Genomic DNA, 22,687 nt, shown 5'->3' with positions numbered 1-22,687 from the left:
GTTTTTCCTTAACAGACCTCAAATTGTTGTAAAGTAATCTGTGAGCCTAGGAAAGAAAATTATACCAGACTTTTATTCTTTCCTATATGGTTTTTGCTCAGTATCTTCTGTTTTGAGCATTTTGAATGCTAAACAGCAGAGATAGCAGCACTAAAAACCTTTGAGTAAATTTTAGCTGGAGTTTGATCCTGAAAACTAGCACAAAAATCTTCTAAACAGGCAAACAAAAGTATATTTCTGTATATGTTTATTTAGAACTAAATCCCATTAAGTACAATGGGACTTACTCCCAAATTAGGCTGCAATCCAATACATGTCTACTCACAGTAAGCTCCATTAGGTTCAATAGGCCTTGCTCCCAGGTAAGTGTGTATTGGATTGCAGCCTAAGGCATTTATGTTGTTCCTCAGGGAATCATTCTTTTTATGAGACTTACACCACAGTGAAATGTGGCTTCATTTGTTGCATGTGGGTTGAGAACCAGGATACTGTGACACCATATCTAGTAATAAAATTAGAAGCTATTTTAACAACCAGCTGGTCCAACCAACCCTCTGCAGTGAGGATTTGCAAACACAGGTGGAGGTCTTGGCATCTGCAATTTGTAGTTCAGTGCTTTGCTCTGGACTTCGAAAACAAACCAACAAACCTTTATTTATTTATTTATTTATTCATCCATCCATCCATCCAACCTTTCTTCCAATGAGCTCATCCATCCGTTTTATCCCACAACAACCCTGTGAGGTAGTACATGAGGCTACAAAACAATGATTGGACTAAGGTCACCCAGTGAGCTTCATAGTTGAGTGGGGATTTGAACCCTCGTCTCCCAGGTCCTAATCTAACACTCTAATCACTATATCGTACTGGTCCTCTACTTAAAAATGAGCCTAGTTCACGACATTTATTTTACAACGAAGAAAATATGTTTTTTGTTGTTGCTGAAGCCTTTTTAGTTATGTGAGAAACTGGATTTTCTAAGTGGAAAACAAACAGCCTAATCTCTAGTTTATTTATTGTTTATATATTTATTTTATTATATATTTATTTATTAAATTTCTATCTATCTATATTAAAACAAAACATCTTTAAAACACATTTTTTTTAAAAAAGCTTTAAAAACATGTTAAAAACCAATTCCAACACAGACGCAGACTAGGATAAGGTCTCTACTTAAAAGACATGTTGAAAGAGGAAGGACCTCAGTAGGTGCCGAAAGAAAACAGAGATGGCACCTGTCTTATATTTAAGGAGAGGGACTTCCAAAGAGTAGGTGCCACTACACTAAAGGTCCGCTTCTTGTGTTGTGCAGAATGGACCTCCTGATAAGATGGTATCTGCAGAAGGTCTTCACCTGCAGAGCGTAGGGATCGAGTGGATATATAAGAGGTAAGATGGTCTTTCAGGTATGCTGGTCCCAAACTGTATATGGCTTTGTACACCAAAATTAGAACCTTGAACTTAGCCCAGTAGCTAACGGGCAGCCAGTGCAATTCTTTCAGCAATGGAGTGACATGTTGGCGATACCTTGCCCCAGTGAGCAGTCTCGCTGCAGCATTTTGCACCAGCTGCAACTTCCGGACCAACCTCAAGAGCAGCCCCACATAGGGCGTATTACAGCAATCCAGCTTGGAGTTTACCCGTGCATGGACAACAGTGGTCAGGCTATCCCAGTCAAGAAATGGTCGCAGCTGTCTTACCAGCCAAAGTTGGTAAAAGGCACTCCTAGCCACTGAGGTCACCTGGGCCTCTAGCAACAAAGATGGATCCAGGAGCACCCCCAGACTATGAACCTGCTCTTTCAGAGGGAGTACAACCCCATCCAGAGCAGGCAAGTGATCAATTTTCTGAACTCAGGAATCACCAGCCCACAGTGCCTCCATCTTGCTAGGATTCAGACTCAGTTTATTGGCCCTCATCCAGCCCACCACCAAATCCAGCCGATGTACTGCTGACACCTCATACCAAATCTCCTGATGACTGCTCCCAAGAGCTTCATATAGATATTAAATAGCATAAGGGACAAGATGGTACCCTGCGGCACCCCACAGTACAACTGCCAGGGGGCCGAAAGACAATCACCCAATGCTATTTTCTAAAAACTATCCTGAAGGTAGGATCAGAACCACTGTAAAACAGTGCCTCTGATACCCATCTCACCCAGTCAACCCAGAAGGATACCATGGTCAATGGTATCAAAAGCTGCTGAGACATCAAGTAAGAACAACAGGATCACACTCCCCCTGTCTTTCTCCTGATAAAAGTCATCCATCAGGGCAACCAAGGCTGATTCAGTCCCATAACCAGTCCTGAACCCAGACTGGAATAGGTCAAGATAATTTTGAAGATTTATATCCTGCCCTACCTACCAACCAAATGATTCCTAAGGCAGCTGACAATCAACATCATACATCTCCCCTGAAAAAAAAAAAATCAAAAGAAAAAAAACCCCACCCCCAAACTCACTTTCACATAGATAACCCAGCAGCCCTGAATCTTCTGATGGGAGGGGACCTCTTGGTTCCACAGCATGAGAACAAGGAGTACTTGCTTGTAAATATTAATGTTGATAATTAATTAAAATATAACTAACTCCAAGGGAAACTCAGAGGATGGCAACAAGGGAGAGGGCCTTTTCAGTGGTGGCCCCCAAATTATGGAATGACCTCCCCGATGAAGCTCGCCTGGTGCCAACATTGTTTTATTTTCGGCGCCAGATCAAGACTTTCATTTTCTCCCAGGCATTCTAACGGCATGTGCTGTGCTTTGACCCCAGGCCTTTTACCTTGTTTATCTGTCCTTCATGGTTTTAAACTTTGTATGGTTTTCTAAATTGTATATTTGTTTTTAATGTTCAATGTTTTTAATTTTTGTAAACTGCCCAGAGAGCTTTGGCTATGGGGCGGTATATAAATGTAATAAATAAATAAATGTCCAGGTGCTTAACAACCAACAGTAAAACACCAATACCCACATAAGCCAAAGCCAAGCATGAACAAAGGCAGCAGCGTTAAGGAGCAGATGGCAAATCTAAAGTAGACTGCAGGAACACAGCTACGACAAATTGTCAGTCGCTCATTTCTGAAAGTTTCTTTCCCTTCTAAATGGAAGGTGAACAGCCTTCAGCATGTACTGGAGTTAACAGCTCATAGAGGGCATGGGGATGAATAAGTGATGTGACATAATCACCCAGTTTTTTCTCTTTTTTTCCTGTTCATCCTTCTGTGAGTTGACTGAGGTTGGTTTTAGGGTAGGGTTGTCATAAAGTGGTAGAGCATCTGCCTTGCATGCAGAAGGTCCCAGGTTCAGTCCTGGCATCTCCAGTTACTGCTGGAAAGATCCCTGCCTGAAGCCCTGGAGAGCCACTGCCAGACAGCAAGATGGGCCAATGGCCTGACGCAGTATAAGGCCTCTTCCTATGTTCCGAAGACTGACGTGTCTGGGCAGGTTCATATGGGCAGATGTGGTCCCCTAGACAGATGTACAAAGAATATTTAGGTGAATTCAAAATGTGCATCATCTGAAATGCCATTAGTTGTCAGCCTTCAAATAGTGATAAATGCAACAGACCATTGCCTGCTATCCACCAGATGTTTCTAAATAATGAAAGCTCATACTCATATCAGATATTGCCAAACTCATTAAAATAAAATACTAAAATAAAATATAATTGGTGGGCATGGTCCAGAAACTGCAGCTAGTGCAAAACGCAGCAGCTAGGCTGTTGACTGGGACATCATCTCTGCAGCACAGAACCACTCTTGTGCTGAATGGCAATATGTTACCAGGCTCAATTCAAAGTTTTCTTTTTAGCTTTCAAAGCCTCATGCAACTTGGGGCCAGGCTACCTGAGGGACTGCCTGCTCCCATATATCCCTGCCTGGTAAGTGCATTCCTCTGATGGGTTCCCTGTGCCCCAGAGCAGGTGTGGGGAACCTTTGGCCCTCTGAATATTGCTGAACTGCATCTCATATCATGCCTTGCCATTGGCAATCCTTGCTGGAGCTGGTGGGGCTGATGGGAGTTGCAGCTCAGCAAAATCTGGAGGGCTGAAGGGTCACCACCACCCCTGACATCAGCTAGAAACCAGGCCTTTAGTGTTGCGGCTTCAGCTCAATGGAATCAGCTCCCAAGTGAACTTAAAGGGGCGCCAAGCAGTTTTGCTTTTAGGTGACTATTGAAAACATATATTTTTAAGAGGGCTTTCTCGGAAAGACTCAGGCATTTTATACACTATATGGAATCTCATAATTTAATGCTTTTAATATCTGGTTTTACATTGTTATGTACATTTAATTTTTGCTGTACATGTTGCTGTTTTGCTATTTTATACACCACTTTGGAAACATTTGTTGGGAAAGAGGTTTATAAATCCTTTAATCAATAAAAATGGCAAATCCAAACATTGAGTTAGAATTTGGGAAATCATTTGGGCAAGGGAGAATATTTGGAATCAACATGTGCAGAGAATTTCTGGGATTAAACCTCTTTGGCGATATGATCTGGGAGGAAATGAGTGAGAAATAGCAACAGCTACAAGGGCTTGCTGCCACTGGTTTTCTAAGGCTCAAACCCTTAGGGGGAGAACCTGGGAGACAGGGAGATATAGAACCTGGCAACTGAGGCAGGGCAGAGTTTAATGGCACCTGGGGCAGGTGGAGGCTGGCACCTGGCTGTTTGGAGGAAGAGTGTGATGGACGGACGGAACCGGGCAAACGGCAAAAGCTTTCAAACCAAGCAGATCTGCTTCTCCTTTGATTCTTCTGTAGGGCACAGTGGTCAAGAGGACAATGCATGCTGTGCATGCAAGAGGCCCCACCTTCCATTCTGGCATTCTCTTCTATAGAAGTGGTGAACTTCAGGATCAGAGGTCAAATTCAGCCCTCCAGTCCCCTCTGTCTGGCCTTCAGTACTCTCCCCAGGTTGCACCTCACTGCTCCTGCTCTACACCTTCCTCACGTGCTTTTGCCAGGCTGGAATGTGTCCTTGAGCTGTGTGTGGAAACTGCTGACTTTTGCGTGGCTGGAATCAGTGGTGGCTGGTGTCTTCACATCAGAGGGGCAGTGGAATCTGCGCTGGGTTGTACGTCAGACTTTCAGGGAGCTGTCCAAGGTGCTGAATCTATTTTGGGAGTAGATTTCAGAGCAGTAAACAGCTCCTTGAAAGTTGAGACTAAAACCCGGAGTGGATTCCACTGCCCTACTAACATGAAGCCAGCAGCCACCACTGGCTGGAACGTAGCCTGCTGCACACAGGTAAAAGCCACATCTGTTGCTCCACCCACTTTCCCCTCTGGCCCCACCCACCGACCCCTGGCATGGAGCTCTCAGAAAGCTGCCCATGAAGCAATGCATCCCTCTGGCTGACAACGGCCCCCTATCTCTGATCTCCAGTTAAAAGAATCAGATACCAGGCGCCTATGTGAAAGGCTGCTCCCTGAGGCCATGTGTAGCCCCTGCCAGTCAGAGCAGACAGTATTGGGCTAAATGGACAAACAGTCCATCCTAATATGAGCCAGCTTCCCGTCATCTGCACTCAGATTTTACTCCTTCTCTTGGAGACCCTGAGAAGGAGTCAAAAGGCCTGGAGCTGCAGGTCAAATCCTGAGACCCTGCAAGCGGTGGAGGCTGGTCCCTTAGAGAAAATGGGGCACTCCCCACCAGCCTCAGTCAGACCTTTACCAACCTTCACCTGCCTGCCTTCCAAAATACAACCAGCCCAAGGGATGGCACTGCCTGCCAGCTTCTTCCTCCTTCCTCTCAGTCTGCACTTGAAGACTCAGCAGGGAGGCGGAGAAAGCGAGAATTAGTTGGCTCTGCCTGTCACGGCTCTCCCTACAGTTTGGACTCTCTGTCGTCCACCCTATCAGCCCCAATGGGCATAAGCCACCACCACCTGCGAGCCTAATGCCCACGCAGAACAGGGCTTCAATCCGCTCTTTCAAAAATGCCCCGTCTGTTAGAAATATATACAAGGGTTCGAGCAAAAGAATAGGTTCCATCACATGTGCTGCATCCTCCATCACAGTGGGGGAGGGGGAGGAGAGATGCTCTTTGGCTGGGTTCGCACCAGTTTCCGATAAAACACAGGGGCTGCCACAGCAAAAGTGAGCGTGAGGGGGGGGGGGGTTTAAGTTTTATTTTTGGTTTTGCAAGGCTCATTGGTTTCGAGAGCTGCTATATTAAATTTTCCCAGTCACATCTGGACCTAATAAACCTGTTAATGGAGAAACATCTTCCCATTCCCTTTGCAGTCCTCATCAAACATCTTCTCATTATGCCTACAATTCCCCAATAATCAGTAGCGAAGCAGCACTTCTCCCACACCACGAGTGGGAAATCTTTGGCCCTCCAGCTGTTGTTGGACTCCAACTCCCATCATCCTTGGCCATGCTTGCTGGGGCTGATGGGAGTTGTAGTTCAGCAACATGGTGAAGTGCCGGATGACTGGAGGAGAGCTAATGTTGTCCCTATCTTCAAAAAGGGCAAAAAGGAGGAACCGGGGAACTACAGACCAGTCAGCCTAACATCAATCCCTGGAAAAAGTCTGGAGCAGATTATAAAGCAGTCAATCTGTAAGCACCTTGAAATCAATGCAGTGATTACTAGGAGCCAACATGGATTTATGAAGAACAAATCCTGCCAAACTAATCTCATCTCATTTTTTGATTGGGTAACCTCCCTTGTAGACTGTGGGAATGCTGTGGACATAATATATCTCAACTTCAGCAAAGCTTTTGACAAAGTGCCTCATGATATTCTGATTAGCAAGCTAGCTAAATGTGGGCTGGATGAAATAACTATCAGATGGATCCACAGTTGGCTCCAGAATCATACTCAAAGAGTGCTTATCAATGGTTCCTTCTCAAACTGGGCAGAACTAACAAGTGGGGTACCACAGGGCTCGGTCCTGGGACCAGTGCATTTTTATTAATGACTTGGATGAGGAGGTACAGAGCATGCTTATCAAATTTGCAGATGATACAAAATTGGGGGGCATAGCTAATACCGTGGAAGACAGAAACAAAATTCAAAGGGACCTTGATAGGTTGGAGCATTGGGCTGAAAACAACAGAATGAAATTCAACAGGGATAAATGCAAAGTTCTACACTTAGGAAAAAGAAACCAAATGCACAGTTATAGGATGGGGGATACTTGGCTCAGCAGTGCGACATGTGAGAAGAATCTTGGAATTGTCGTTGATCACAAGCTGAATATGAGCCAACAGTGTGATGTGGCTGCAAAAAAGGCAAATGCTATATTAGGCTGCATTAACAGAAGTATAGTTTCCAAATCGCGTGAAGTATTAGTTCCCCTCTATTCACCACTGGTTAGGCCTCATCTTGAATACTGCGTCCAGTTCTGGTCTCCGCACTTCAAGAAGGATGCAGACAAACTGGAACGGGTTCAGAGGAGGGCAACAAGGATGATCAGGGGACTGGAAACAAAGCCCTATGAGGAGAGACTGAAAGAACTGGGCATGTTTAGCCTGGAGAAGAGAAGTCTGAGGGGAGATATGATAGCACTCTTCAAGTACATGGAAGGTTGTCACATAGAGGAGGGACGGGATCTCTTCTCAATCATCCTAGAGTGCAGGACACGGAATAATGGGCTCAAGTTGCAGGAAGCCAGATTTCAACTGGACATCGGGGAAAACTTCCTAACTGTTAGAGCCATATGACAATGGAACTAATGACCTAGAGAGATAGTGGGCTCTCTGACACTGGAGGCATTCAAGAGGCAGCTGGACAGCCATCTGTCAGGAATGCTTTGATTTGGATTCCTGCATTGAGCAGGGGCTGGACTTGATGGCCTTATAGGCCCCTTCCAACTCTACTATTCTATGTTTCTATGAACATCTGGAAGATCGAAGGTTCCCTGCTCCTGTTTTAAATGGACACTCACAACTGTCCATTGGCCACCTCAAAAGCAGGGGAAACAGGACAAAGGTTGTGCCCAAGTAATTTAGGTCCATTAATTTCAATAGATCTACCTAATGGACCTTAGTTAGTCATGTTCCTTCATTTCAGTGAGTCTACTTGGAGTAGGGCTGGCATTGGACACAACTCCAAAGGTTCCATGCTTGTCTTAAGTGGTCAAAGCATTCCTCAGTAATATTTACAACAGTCTTGCAAGGTAGTCCAGCCTTTTAGCACGATTTTTCCTTCTTCCAACCAATGCAGCATTTCTTGACACTTTTATTATTGTTTTTAATGATGTCTTTGTTTTTTAAATTTATAATGTTTCTGTATTTTGCAAGCCACCTTGATGTACTTTTATGAAAGTGTTGTCGCAGAGTGGCGAAATTGGGAATGGAGAGACTGAGCGAGCCTTTAGGTGCGTTTGAATCTTTGCTAAAGATTACACCTTCCCTGCAAATTAGTCAGACAGAGACTTGAAGCTTTAAAATAAGGAATAACTACTTTATTCGGGAAATACATGCTTGATAGGAAAGAGTTCTACATCTAGCTAACTAGCTAAGTTGGAGATGCAAACACTAAGCCTAGTGTTTGCCCTCATGCTTGGAGGAGAGGGAGAAAGGAATATGTCTGCTCTCCCTCACAAGAGAAAGAAGAAGGAAGGAGATGTGGTCAACATCCTTTGCATATCAGTCTGGCAGGAAGCGAGAGTCAGCAGGAGATCAAAGGATAGGTATTAGCCTAGCAACCAGGAGGTCTCCTCTCTAGCTACCCTTTTTAACTCCATGCAGCTTCAACCCACAAGTTGGAGTTGAACCACATATTCCAACAAGTGTGGCTTATAAATACTTAAATAAATAAATAAATAAATAAATAAATGTTTCCATTTTGCAGGTGGTCAGGTCAAGAGATAGCAGTGTCTCTTGTTTTTTCTAGTTCAGGAATGGCCACTTACTATATTTTCAAGAGCCAATTGATTCACTAGATTCTGGTCCTGGAACTATCTGCTCACAGATATTAAGAATGAATAATAAATTTGGCATTATCAAACAGCAACATATCTGAAACACAAAAAGCCATTCCTTTAGAAGAAAAACCAGGCAGTTACTTATTAGCAGCACATCCTGATTAAAATTTGGTACAGCAAAACTTTTGTGAGGGTTGGATATAATTGTTTCAAAATGCAAATCTGGACCAAAGTTTATCAGCTGGCCACCCTCGCTGTTCAGGTTGGTGTTATTTTATTTTTATTTATTTAACAGAATTTGTATACCACTTAATGAGACATAATGAGACTTAATGACACATAATGAGAAGAAATGATTCACTAGAAAAGACAATAATGCTGGGAAAAACAGAAGTGAGTAGAAAAAGAGGAAGGCCAAACAAGAGATGGATTCATTCCATAAAGGAAGCCACAGACCTGAACTTACAAGATCCGAACAGGGTGGTTTATTTATGACAGATGCTCTTGGAGGTCACTGATTCATAGGGTTGCCATAAGTCAAAATTGACTTGAAGGCACATAACAACGACAACAGTAACCACTTAATCATAAAAACTTCTAAGAACTTTACATAAAATATACATTGAAATTATCAGATAAAAAGAAAGACATAAATAAATAAATAAAATTAGCAGTTTAAAATATGCATTATAAAATAATATTATATATTAAAATACATGTCAGTTTCACATTTCTGGGTAGGCTTGCCTAAACTAAAAAGCTTTTAACAGGCACCGAAAAAAGTTCATAGGAACATAGGAAGCTGTCTTATACTGAGTCAGACCCATTGGTCCATCTGGCTCAGTATTGTCTACACTGACTGGCAGCAGCTCTCCAGGATTTCAGGTCTCTCCCAGTCCTTTCTGGCGAGGGTACGAGTTGAACCTGGGACCTTTTGCATGCAAAGCAGATGCTCTCCAACTTAGCCACAGCCCTCCAAGTACAGCAAAGACGCTTGCCTAATGTCAACGGGCTGGGAATTCCACAGGGTAGATACTGCCTTTGAAGTATGGAACAAACATTATGTGACACTTGTACAGAGAATTATTATTGTCTAAGGCTGGTCAGTGACTTCATGCCTGTGAGGAGATTTGAATAGTTGAATTTCACTTCACCATTCAAACACTTAACCACTATCTTGCATCCGATCTATATTGTGCAATCAATGGCACCATGTTGGCTACCCTGGTCTAGACACTGACTGGCAGTGGCTGTTCTGTGTTTATGTGGTCCTTCTAAGTCCTTTCTGGAGATGCCAGGGATTGAACTGGGGGCCACACTGCATGCAAATCATGTGCTACAGCCCTTCCCTTGCTTGAGACCTTGGAGGGCGACCCCGTGGAGTCATTGTTGACATGGATCAGTTATTGGACACCTTCATATATGTTCAATTTGCTTGCAAAAACATAGTTCTGATACCACTAGTTCATATCAGCATCCCGTGCTGGGACGGGACGGGGGCTCTTTGCACAGTTTCTGCAGGAAAACAACAGCACAATCACACAGTTCCACCAGCTCAGAAAAACTTCCCCGAAGGATCTGGATCTGTGCTTTTGCTTTCTACAAGTCAACAGCTTAGGAGCAAAGTAAGGCTTGTTGACATTGTGAATGCTTTCATGTGGTTTTGTAAGTCCTTGTTTCTCAGCCATGACAAAGTTTTTATCTTTGACTCTGGTCAGTCAGATCAAGAAAAGTCTGAAGGAGTCAACAGATGCTTCCGTGATATACTAAAGACTTTTAGCATGCTGAGCAAAGTATTCTCCTATGATATTTTGCAAGGGATTACCCGACATGGTACCAGAACTTGGAGTCATCCAATGAAGTTGAATGGTGAGAGATTCAGGGCAGAAAAACATTATGTACTTCACACAGAGAATAGTTAAAAGTATGGAATTCGGTACCACAAGATATAGTGATGGCCACCAAACTGGATGGCTTTGAAAGAGGATTAGAGAAATTCATGGAGGATATCAATGGCTACTAGCCATGGTGGCCTCTGAATACCAGCTGCTGGTAATCACAAGTGGGGAGAGTGCTGTTGTGCTCAGGTCCTGCCTGTGGGCTTCCCATAGCGGCATCTGGTTGACCATGGTAAGAAGAGGATGCTGGATTAAATGGGCCTTTGCTTTGGTCTGACCCAACAGGGCTTTTCTTAGGTAACATATACTGCTGAATTATTGCATTGCCTGGTTTCCAAACACAAATCAAGGTGCTAGTTACAAACTGCTAAAGCTCTAAATGGCCTTGGCCCAAGGACAGCACATTCTCCAATGTGAACCTCCTTGTGCTTTAAGTTTTTCTAGGGCAGCGTACCCAATGTGGTACACTCCAGATGTTGTGCACTATATCTCCCACCATCCCTGACCATTTGGCATGCTGCTGGGGCTGCTGGGAGCTGTAGTCCAAAACATCAGGAGGGCCCCCTATTGTCTACCCCCGCTTCAGGGAAATTCTTACGCCCTGTCCCCATGGAAGGTGAAATATGGGTGTACTGAAAGGGATTTTCCTCAGTGGCACCACAAATGAAAATCTAGCTTGGTCGCCTTCAACATGGCATGTTGGAATATATGTGGTTCACCTCCAACTTGGGTTGAGGCTGCATGGGGTTAAAAAGGGTAGCTAGAGAGGAGACCTCTTGGTTGCTAGGCTATACCTGTCCTTTGATCTCCTGCTGTCTCTTCCTTCCTGCTAGACTGATATGCAGAGGATGTTGATCCCTGTTCCTTCCCTCCTTCCCAGTCTTCTTCTTTCTCTTGAGAGGGGAGCAGACATTTTTCCTTTGTCTCTCTCCTCTCCTCCAAGCATGAGGGCAAGCACTGGGCTCAGTGTTTGCTGCTCCAACTTAGCTAGTTAGTTAGATATAGGACTCTTTCCTATCAAGCATGTACTTCCAGAATAAAGTAGTTATTTCTTATTTTAAAGCTTAAAGTCTCTGTCTGACTAATTTGCAGGGAAGGTAGAATCTTTAGCAAAGATTCAAACACACACACATAAGCTCTCTCAGAACTCTCCGTTCCCAGCGACTCTTGCACAGTTCTCTGACAATTCAAACATTATTATGATTATGATTATTCTGCAGGCATCTTACTTTTTAGTTTGCTATATAGATGTTTTCTCCGGCTTGAAATTCTGGTGCCTTGTTTACAGTATTGAGCTTTGTCTGTGGCGGAAGGCAGAAGGGGCTTCTTCTTCTGCAATTCCTTGGGCTTCTGTCTGCAGCCGCTTCGGAGCAAAAGATGGAATTACAGAGGAGTAAATTACCCATTACTGATGATTCACTCTGCTCTAATTGTGAACAAACAAAATGAAACTCTTTAGGCAACCCAGGATTCATCTATCAACTTTCTCAGCTCGGCTGGAAGCAAATCGAGCGCCAGGAGATTTCTGTTGCTCATTTCTTTCCATTCAAAATATCCAGCTAGAGCAAGAATGCCACTCGTTTGAGCATTTCTTTACCTGATATCTCCTTTGTGGTTTTCAGGCTCTGCAAGCAAGGCTTTAATCAACAGGGAGAGTTCTAAATTTGTGCAGCTTGGTAGTACTGTACAGGGTCTCAACAACCTAGGAAGCTAAACATCACAACAAAAATAAATCTTCTGCTTTAACTGACTTACAGGGGCATCATGTCAGATTTCAGTGAACTGAGGCAGGCACATTTCTCAGTTTAAAGGTCTCCTCTTAGATATGTTTATGGTGAAGTTGCAAAAGCAACAACAAAAGCAAAGTACTTTATCAGTGTTTATTGCAGTACAGTTCTGATCCTCAGAATAACGAGAGCAATGTTGTCAGTGAAGGTCAGTCAGTCTACTTTTGTGTGTGCATAAAGATATTTGTTCCTTTGATATGCAAATAAATTGTGGTTTTGAACCATTTGTCTGCTTCTCTTTTCTACCTGTTTGACATTTCTTTAGTTCAGGGCCATCTAGAGATGAAATAAACATCATAACTATGGCTTCTTAGTTCAGGCATGGCTCCAAATCCTAGTTAGCTGAAGCAAACCATGGTTTTCAAATCCCCTTCAAAACACGGCTTCTGATTCTGGTTAGCCATGGTTTGCTAATTCAGACATCAAACCATAGTTAGCATAAGCTATGATTTGCATAGCCACTGCCAAAAATAAACAAATGAGCGGTAAGCAATGTAGTTCATTAGCTAGTGTCGGACACCAGGACTTGGGAAACTAGGGTTCAAATCCCCACTCAGCCATGAACCTCTTGGGTGACCTTGTGCCAGTCATCATCTCTCAGCCTAAATTCCCACAGGCTCATTATGAGGATAAAATTGTGAGGGGGAGAACCATGTATGCCACCTTGAGCTCTTTGGAGGAAAAACTGGATATAAATGTAATAAATCATCATGGCCTCTGATTCCGGTTTGCTGGCTGATTCTAAACCATGGCCTTCTGATTCGGGTACCAGACCAAAGAGTAACGCTTCCTTAATTAGCGTTGGGTATACTGTCTAAAGTGAGCCAGTGCATAGAACTAGCAAGCTAGAGAGGGAGGGAGAGGTACCCTTGAGGAATGCTCACCTGTGGTCAGAAATATGGGGCAGGGAGAGGCACCCAGCATAGCATGAGCTTGCCTCATCTATGCAGCACATCACAACCTAAGAGAAAAAGAAAGGGGGGAGGAGAGGGGGGGAGAGAGAGAGAAAGAGAGGAAGGCAAGAGCTGCTCCTTGATAAGCCATAAATGTTCATTTTTCCATCCATACATAACATCAGTTCAAAAAAAAATAGTATAAAACAAATCTTGGCGCACATATTTTTACCTGAATATCATGCTATAGGATAGGGAGGGGTAAGGAACTACAGACCCTCTCCACCCATCCTGTTGGAAAATCAGCAGCTCTTGGCTCCCTCTCTCCTTGAAAGCTTTCCATTCCAGATGGTCATTACAAGAGCTCTTTAACTAAGAAACAGTGCCTGGGTTTGCTTTTTTCCTCCTCCCTCCCAATCCTTTTTCCTCTCATGTTATGTCTTTTAGATTCTAAGCTCAGGGGCAGGGATGCCTCATCACTGATATTTGGAAGCCATTGTGGAAGACCTTTTTTTGGCTGAAGAGCAGTAGTGCCGTGGCAAATTCAGAAGTGTAGGGTCTCTTCATGTTAATCACAGCCATGCCCCCTCCCTGCTTTTTTTTGCTATGGGGTTGAGAACGAGATCCTTGTTAATGCCTAGGGACCAATAAGCATGAAAGAGGAAAGTGCTAGCTACTGAGAAGAGCCTTCTCAGTGGCTGACTCACCATCTTTCACCCTGATTGGCTCCAATCAGCAGGAAAGGACAAGGAAGCATGTTAGAAGACTCTTCTCAATGGCTAATACACTTCTTCCTGCTGATTGCCTTGATGCTGGAGACATAGGTGCCCTGCTCCGACCCTGCTCCCCAAAAAGTAAAGGGTTTAAGACCCCCCCGAGACCCCACACAACTACACATCTGCTGAAGAGCGGAATAAAAATGCTTTAAATCAGCCTTCCCCAACTTGGTGCCATCCAGATGTTTTGGGCTACAATTCCCTTCAAGCCCAGTCAGCTTGACCATATGATGCTGGGGCTGATGAATGTTCTTGTCCAGTGATTCCCAAAATTCTCCCCCCCCCAGAGACCACTTGAAAATTGCTGAGGGTCTTTGTGGACCGCTTAATGATTATTTTTTCCCTGTCTGCTGTAGCAGCTGTAATGCACTGTGCTACATTCTGTGTTTTTTTAATTGTATTCTTATTGGTTCTTTTATTTCTTATATTGTATGTTATTGTGTTACAATCTACCTTCCATAGAATATAAAATACAACAGACGAAATGAAAGAAATAATACAAATCCAATTAAAAATCAATACGAATATTTCGTACAGACATGCTGCAGACCATCTGAATGAAGCTCGCAGATGACTGGTGGTCCGTGGACCACAGTTTGGGAGCCTCTGCGCTAATCCAAAACTTCTGGAGGGCACCAGGTTGGAGAAGGTTGAATTAATCGAAAATAAATATATGCTCTCGCTGAACTCTTTTTCTGACAATATGGTTTCTGTTTGCTAGTATGTGAGGAGACAAAGAGCATGTACAAACAAGATTCCATCTCTGAATAACAGATACACAGCTGTGGCCAAATAATGCAACAAACCATCAGAATATTCAGGCTCCATAATTTAGATGTTTGATTTGCAGATTGGTTTCTTTTCGGGAACGCCTGAGATTCTGAGGAAGCTGATAGGAGGTTTCCTCCAACTGAGCTGACAGAAGGGACCTTGGTCTCACCACTCCCTCTGATGCAGCTAAACAGGATGTGCCTTTTAAAATATGCACATATTTGAATTTGAACTTAGTCCAACCTGCATCTGAGCAAATATGCTTAGGCCTGGACTGTCAGCCTGCAGTCCTGTGCAGGCGTGCTTGAGATTAAATGCTGTTAAACACAGCAGGACTGAGAGCCCCTCCAGACCGGTGTTTTATTGAGGGTGTCTTCTGCAACATGTTCTTGAGACAATAATAGTATGTTAGTGGTGGATTTCTTCTGCTTTATTAGTTGTTCTGTGATGCTTCCTCAATGGTGCCACGTTATTGCTGTCCACAGAACAAAAGCAGGGCTAAAATAACCCAGAGCACTTGCAGAATAAAAAGGTACAGGATTTCATGAGGAAGTAGGTACAGGATGTGCACTGACTGGACATGAAGCAGTATGACCACCCCAAAACCTTTGCAGGCATAAACAGTATTGAAAGGATTGTCTTTGACTGCGCAGATAGTATCATAAGCTCGCCAGGCCTAGAAATATTACTCAACATATGCAAAATAGAAAGGATGTTTGGAGGGGCCCTTGCTTCCCTGTAAACATTCATAGGGCCAACCTATTTGATTGAAAGAGAGCCAGTGTGGTGTAGTGGTTAGAGTGTTGGACTACGACCTGGGAGACCAGGGTTCGAATCCCCACACAGCCATGGAGCTCACTGGGTGACCTTGGGGCAGTCTCTGCCTCTCAGCCTCAGAGGAAGGCAATGGTAAACCCCCTCTGAATACCGCTTACCATGAAAACCTATTCATAGGGTCGCCATAAGTCAGGAATGACTTGAAGGCAGTCCATTTCATTTCATCTGATTGAAAATGAGCTCTTTGTTCGTAGTTAGTTATTATTTTTCATGATTTTTTTCACATTTAAGTTAAAATTGAAAATGCAGATAGTGGTGTAACGTAGCAAGGTCCACAAAAAACACCATAATATTCTGGTTAATCAGTGAGGGTTTTTTTTAAAGTATTATGATTAGTTTTATGGCTATAAAACCACATTTTCCCCAGAGTTCCAACTAGTGAGCTTTGAATTCAATACCGGGCGAGAGTCGGCTTCATCTTTGCGAAGCGCATTGTCCAGAGGTAGTAGCAGCACCAGCAGCAGCAAGTCCACGAGCGAGGGAGGCGATACGACGCCCCCGTACTATTGGCCGCGTCCCTGGACACCGTGCCCTCACTCAAGATGGCGCACGCGGCTTTCTTGTCGCGTCGCCCGCCTCATTCGGGTTCGGAGTCTCGCGATATTTGGCCAGGGGAGGGGAGGCCAGGGGAGGGGATTGAAGGCAGAGGAAGAGGCTGGGGTTGGTTTCGTCTAGGGAGGCGGTGAGCGGGTGCCCGTCTCTGCCTCAGCCTCAGCCATGGAGCACATTACGACGCCAAAGGTAAGAGGGTGAGAGAGAGACAGCAGCTGGTTCTTCACACACACCCCGCGTGAGGCCTCTTCACCCCCCCCCAATTCTCAGGTAGCCCCCCATTCACTCACATACGGGGGGGGGGTTTGAAGAGGCAGAATCTAGCTTTGGATGAGGAGAAGGTGGTTGTGATTCTTTTCGGTAACTACTATGCAGTGTGAAGTATGGGTCTCTGAGCATGTGCAGAGTGTGTTTCTGTGTTTGTTTGTTTGCTTGTTTGTTTGTTTATTTATTTAAAAAATCCTATCTCGTCTTTCTGGTGCCCGTCCTTACAACAATTTAAACATGTATCACTGAACACTTAAGTCGGGATCATTCAGACCATGGTATTCCCTATCTCTATGTACGGATGTGAAATTTGGACAGTGAAAAAAGTGGGTAAGAGAAAAATCAACTCATTTGAAATGTGGTGTTGGAGGAGAGCATTGCTGCCTGATACCATGGACCCCGAAAAAGACAAATACTTGAATGTTAGAACAAATTAAACCAGAACTATCACTAGAAGCTAAAAGGATGAAACTGAGGTTATCATACTTTGGACACATCATGAGAAGACAGGATTCATTAGAAAAGACAATAATGCTGGGAAAAACAGAAGGGAGTAGAAAAAGAGGAAGGCCAAACAAGAGATGGATTGATTCCATAAAGGAAGCAACAGACCTGAACTTACAAGATCTGAACAGGGTGGTTCATGACAGATGCTCTTGGAGGTCACTGATTCATAGGGTTGCCCTAAGTCCTAATCGACTTGAAGGCACATAACAACAACAGTAAAAAAAATGTTAAAAATATATGTCAATGAATAAAATATGTCAAATATGCAGCATACAAAATGCACAGCAGATAAAACTGAGAGCTTGAAAATTATTCAGTGATGATAGACTATGTTGCTTTAATGGGATTGTTTTATTCTGTCTTTTAATTATGGATGTTTATGTTAACGTTTATGTATCTGACTTGTATATTTTGTAAACTGCTTAGAAGCTTATTTTGATATTGTGGGATATAAATAATATTGATTTAAAGTAGCAACGGCAGAGGTCATAAGTAAAAGTAACCTTGACAGACAAAAGCCACCTGGAATTTAAAAAAAAGTGTTTAATCAGCTGGCCCAAGTACTCCCATATGACAACATTGGGCCTGACGTTGAATTGGAGTTGTTTAGGAAACTTGGGCATTTGGCTGGGTGAAGTCTCAGCAGCAGCCCCAAGCTTGCTTCAGAAAGAAGTTGCCCTCATCAGGTCCAGCAAGACTAATTGGAACCTCATTTCTGTCCAAACGTGCTCCAGATTTTCAACAAATTGTATTTCCTATGACGAAAAGCTGCCTTTAGTGTGCAGAGTCTATATGTAATACAAGAACATGGATTGCACTCTGCTTGCATACCCCGCCAAGGGAGTCTTTCCTGGCAGATAGTCACACATTGGATTTGCTGAGGAACTACATGTAAAGTTCAATATTTGTAGGCCTTAATATCCTGGCTGTGTCCCAGCCAGATTCTCTTTTCTTTATTTTTAGGGTGGTTATTTCATGATTCTAGACTTGATCACATGCCAACATTTTCCCCAATTCAAAATCAGGGGCAAGCAGACGGGAGATAGATTTCTTATTATTTATCGATCCATATTGAGTTTGTTTCCATTTCATGTTTCCTCCAAGTGAACTTTATGACCAAGTGGTGATTTTCACCCTGGTCTCTCAAGTCCTAAGCCACTTAATATCCCTCTACCTTATTTCATATTCCAGGGGGGGGGAGGGGGAGGAGATTTAGAAGTGAATAAGCTGAGGGAGGGGAATAATCTTTTTTCTATAGGTCTGGAAATTTATGGGGTCCCTTGTTAACAGTCCTGTGTGACATCTGTAAGACTATCCAATTCAGGCAACAATCCTGTACACACTTATCAGGAAGCATTTCCCTTGGAATTCAGTGGGTCTCACTTCTGTATAATTTATTGTTGTGGCATGAACTCATACTAGGAATTGAGACAGCAAGGTAAATCATTTAGGCAGAGCGTGGAAGATTACTTTTAAAAAATAATATATTACAATTACTGTTACATGCCCCCCCAAGTAATAGATAACTATTACAATTGCTCTGAAAGGAGCAGATTACTTTACTGTTACTCAAAAGTAATCACTACAGTTACACTTAAATTATCTTAAAGTGGTCCAACAAAGGCTTAAGCGTCTGTTGTTTAAGTTGTCATATGACAGTTTATATACCGATAACATACAGCTCCTATAACTTTGTATATGCTGATGGCTTTCTTAGCTGCTTAAAGGGGCAAGAAAGGATTTTTTATTTTAAAATGTGTACTATTTTGCAGATATTTATTTTCAGAACAGTGTACAATGTAATAATCTGAAAATGTATCTAACATAAAATTTCATGGAAAAGCCAAATGTGGAGTTATTGTGCAGAGTCGGCTTACTGTCAGCTTCTGTCTGATATGCAGTTTAAGACGGAGGGGAAGGCTGCCGGCGATTCCTTGATTCCCCCACCCCATTTCTCCTGGCATAGGAGTCTTTGCCCCATTGGGATACACCAAGAGTCTCCCATTCCCCACAGCTTGCCATCATTGGCTCAGAACTGTCCCTAGGCAGTGGGAATTGAGGTAATTCTAGGAGGAAGGGTGGGATACAAATTTAATAAATAAATAAATAGGTAATAAGAATGGGAAGGCATCATGGACGATTAAGAGACAGGCTTAAAGGCACACTCACAACCATTTATTAAGACCCAGCGCATTTTAGAGCCATTGATTAAGACCTAGTGTGCTTCAAGCCAGAACATACTTCTTCCTGGCCACCCGTACCAATTTCTCTGATATTTGGTTCACAATTTGTAATTGGTCCCTTTGTAATTGGACAGAGCTACAACAGTACACTTCCTTCTGATACACACAAGATTAGAGGGCAGGAATTTTTAACAGCTTGTCCCGTTATTTTCTGGATATATCCCTATAAATACTTTCATCATTCATAGCATTGCAAATATTTTCATTACGCGTATCATTCCGAAGTCCTATGACAAACATTTGGAGTTTTTGTTTGCCTACTGTGTCTCATAAGTGTGATTCAATATTATGTCAATGAAGGGTAATTATCTTCCTCCAGAAATATTGTACTGGAGGGATTTATAACCCTCACCTATTGTTCATTTGCAGTTCACTTTGGGAGATGTCTCTTCCAAAGCTCAACAGAGTAGTTTTGTGGGGTTTCTTTTCTAAATAGTTAAAGCTCAAAGATCTGGCTCTAACTCTTAACATCTCAATGTATTCATGTACTAGCCAGTGTCTAGGGTAACTGTGCTTGCCTGTTAAGACAGTTAGAATGATTGTACAACAATAATTAATTTAAGCAGCAAATGTAGTGTATGAATGATTCCAGAGCAAATTAGTAACTGCATTATAATTATTGTTTAACTAAGGGAAGGCAGTGAAAAAGGAGGTTGATAGCCAGTAGCCTGATGCAAAGAATGGGAAGGGCTCTGTATGTGAGAAGTCCCAGGTATAATTCCTGGTATCTCTGTTTGACAAGATTTCTGCTGGGGAAAAAATCTGCCTGAGACCTTGGAAAGTCACTGCCGGTCAAAATATAGTAGTAGAGTCTTTTCAGCTCTGAGACTCTCCTTTAGCCCAAACATACATTCAGGGAGCTGCTTCTTAAGCTTTGACCAAATACTTCGTACTGTGGTAGTGCTGCTGTTGTGATTCACCGTGGATTAGACGGTAGTCCCGAAGCGGATTCTTTCCCACCAGTTGAATACAAACTGAGTCTTGGGATACCTGTGTTGGACTACAACGCCATAATTCCTAACCATCAGCTGGGGCTGATGGGAGTTGGGAGTTCAACAATGTCTGAAAGGCTACAGGTTTCCCATCCCTGGAGTAGAAAATGGCGGGCTTGCTTAATTTGTCTGTTATTTTCAGTGTACTTTTAACAAGATCTTGCATTTTCGAATAACTTTCTGGAGTCTTCTTAACCTTTCTGTAAGCAGCATGATTTATTTTAAATACATGAAATGTACGTAATAGAAAGTTAGCAGTTTTGTTCGTGTTTTCATAGACATTCCTCATTCTTTCCCAACTATATTTTTAAGAGATGTGGAATAAAAGGCACCAGCAATAGACACTGAACATTCTGTCCAAGGTGGAAGCGATTCCTTTCTAGGCTAGAATTCATTTTGACTGAGGAGGAAGTTGTATTCAGATTAACCCTTATTGTCAGTGATGGTTTAGTAGAGGAGTAGCCACTGTGTTGCTCTCCAGTTGTTTTGGACTACAGCTCCCTCCCATCAGTCCCAGCCAGGATGGTCAATGGTTAGAGGGCACCATGTTGACTACCCCAGTTCAATCTGATGCCTTCAGCAGCCACACAGTGCATTATGGTTAACACTGAAGTGCTAATCCTGTCAGGAACTCTTGATGATGCATGGCTATAAGGAGCCAAGGTCTTGTATTTAGAAGAACTGCCCAGTTATTCCAGCTTTCCTTATTCTAGCTTTCCATAGAAAGTTCATTTATTTAGATTTTATAATACTTAACTTATACAGTAGTTTAGCGTTCTTCAGGCATAGCGGGCAAGCATATTGAAAGGGGCTTTGGACTGCACATTTAGCTCCACCACAGAAGTTGTGCTCCTCCAAGTCTCCTTCCAACGTGCTTTCCTAGCAGCTTGTGAAAAGAGCTCATTTGAATATTAAATGTACGGGTAAATAAGAACATGAAGCACAACAGCCTACAAAGTAGGTCAGCATAAGAGGGATCTATAACAAAATGACATCGAGTGGAATGCCCCAGTTGCGAGTTCCAGGCTGCTAGTATGACCTTTTCCATGATTATCTGTTCATCCCATCCACCCCCAATATTCAACATTCCATGGCCACTGAGCATGCCGAGTCTTCATTGGGCTGTGTTGTTATTTTGAGGGGTGTGTGTGCTCTCTTAGGATTTTTTCCTAATTATTTTTTATACTTACGTAAACCTTGGAGTTCTCCCAGGCATGCCAGTACCTCCTTTTTGTTTCTCAATGGCCCTATCTTGGCTACGATCCTGTCCTGATTGTATGGTCATTCACCTTTGGATGTTGCTATTTGAAGGACTAGCTTTCATCCCCATTGCAAATAGGAGGACACTGAGGTCACCAGGTAAGTTTATGATAGAGGTAGGATTTGAACCAGGGACTTCCTGATTCAAAATGTGCCCTGTTAGCCACTGTGCTACACCAGCTCTCTGTTTCTCTACTTCCCGAAGGCTTGAGCTAAATTCAGTGCTAGGCATTTCCCCCCCAAAACCTTTGGTTGAATGTTAGGGTATGTTGGTTGAATGTTTGTTTATCCAGGTTTGCACTTGTGGACCATTCTTGTCTTTCTCTGAATCCAGGGATGAATATTATCTGGCAAGTGTATGAAACATTTTTTTTAAAAAAGGCATACAGTGCAATCCAATTCATGTCTACTGAGCTCCATTGAGTTCAATGGGACTTAGTGCCAGGTAAGTGTGCATTGGACTGCAGCCATAGTCACTGAGAAATGATAAACAACTTCAGTGTGTGCAGCTTTATTTTAAAACGGGTGACTATCCGGTGGCCCTCCAGATATTTGATAGACTACATCTCCCATGATCCCTGACAATTGGCCATGCTACCTGGGGCTGACGGGAGCTGGAGTCCACCAGCACCTGGAGGGCTGCAGGTTCCTTGCCCCCACTTTAGAGGGTCAATTTTTTAAACTTTTCAGACTATTTTAATCTATACAAACACCAGCGTCCTACTATCAACGTCCTGCCACCCCTGTTTTAAAATATTTGTGACTTATGCAAGTTGGTGTCTCTTTAATCCAACTCCATCTGTTTTCTTTAACACCATCTGAAGATGAGGAGAGCTGAATGCAGTTTTTTTTATTTAACCTTATTGCCTTTTATCGGAATGATATAGATAAGAAAACCAAATACTGCATGAAGGAGTAATAATCACTCATGCAGATACCAGGAAACTCTTGATTTAGCCGTCTTACTGCTGCTGTGTCCTTTTGACATGTTACATCCACACTCTGGCTTCCTGTTTTG

The 22,687-nt window shown here is 43.0% G+C and overlaps 1 protein-coding gene and 1 long non-coding RNA gene across 2 annotated transcripts in view; one reads left to right on the top strand and one right to left on the bottom strand.

Annotated features, from left to right (window-relative positions):
- Positions 1-2,941: 2,941 nt before the first annotated feature.
- On the bottom strand, positions 2,942-16,402 carry LOC133371431 (uncharacterized). Its single transcript, XR_009759317.1, has 3 exons — positions 16,247-16,402; positions 12,014-12,147; positions 2,942-3,471 (listed from the first exon to the last, which is right to left on the bottom strand). It is a non-coding gene; the product is annotated as an uncharacterized LOC133371431 (long non-coding RNA).
- Positions 16,403-16,471: 69 nt separating this feature from the next.
- Positions 16,472-22,687, top strand: part of MTMR8 (myotubularin related protein 8) — a 48,667-nt gene continuing 42,451 nt past the window's right edge. The window contains exon 1 of the mRNA XM_061598293.1: positions 16,472-16,589. Within this exon, the coding sequence (XP_061454277.1) occupies positions 16,566-16,589 (24 nt within the window). The 5' untranslated portion in view covers positions 16,472-16,565. The remainder of the gene's footprint in view (positions 16,590-22,687) is intronic.

The sequence above is a fragment of the Rhineura floridana genome, chromosome 16 (genome assembly GCF_030035675.1).
Source record: "Rhineura floridana isolate rRhiFlo1 chromosome 16, rRhiFlo1.hap2, whole genome shotgun sequence".
NCBI lineage: Eukaryota > Metazoa > Chordata > Lepidosauria > Squamata > Rhineuridae > Rhineura > Rhineura floridana.
This window is presented reverse-complemented; position numbering and strand designations above follow the sequence as displayed.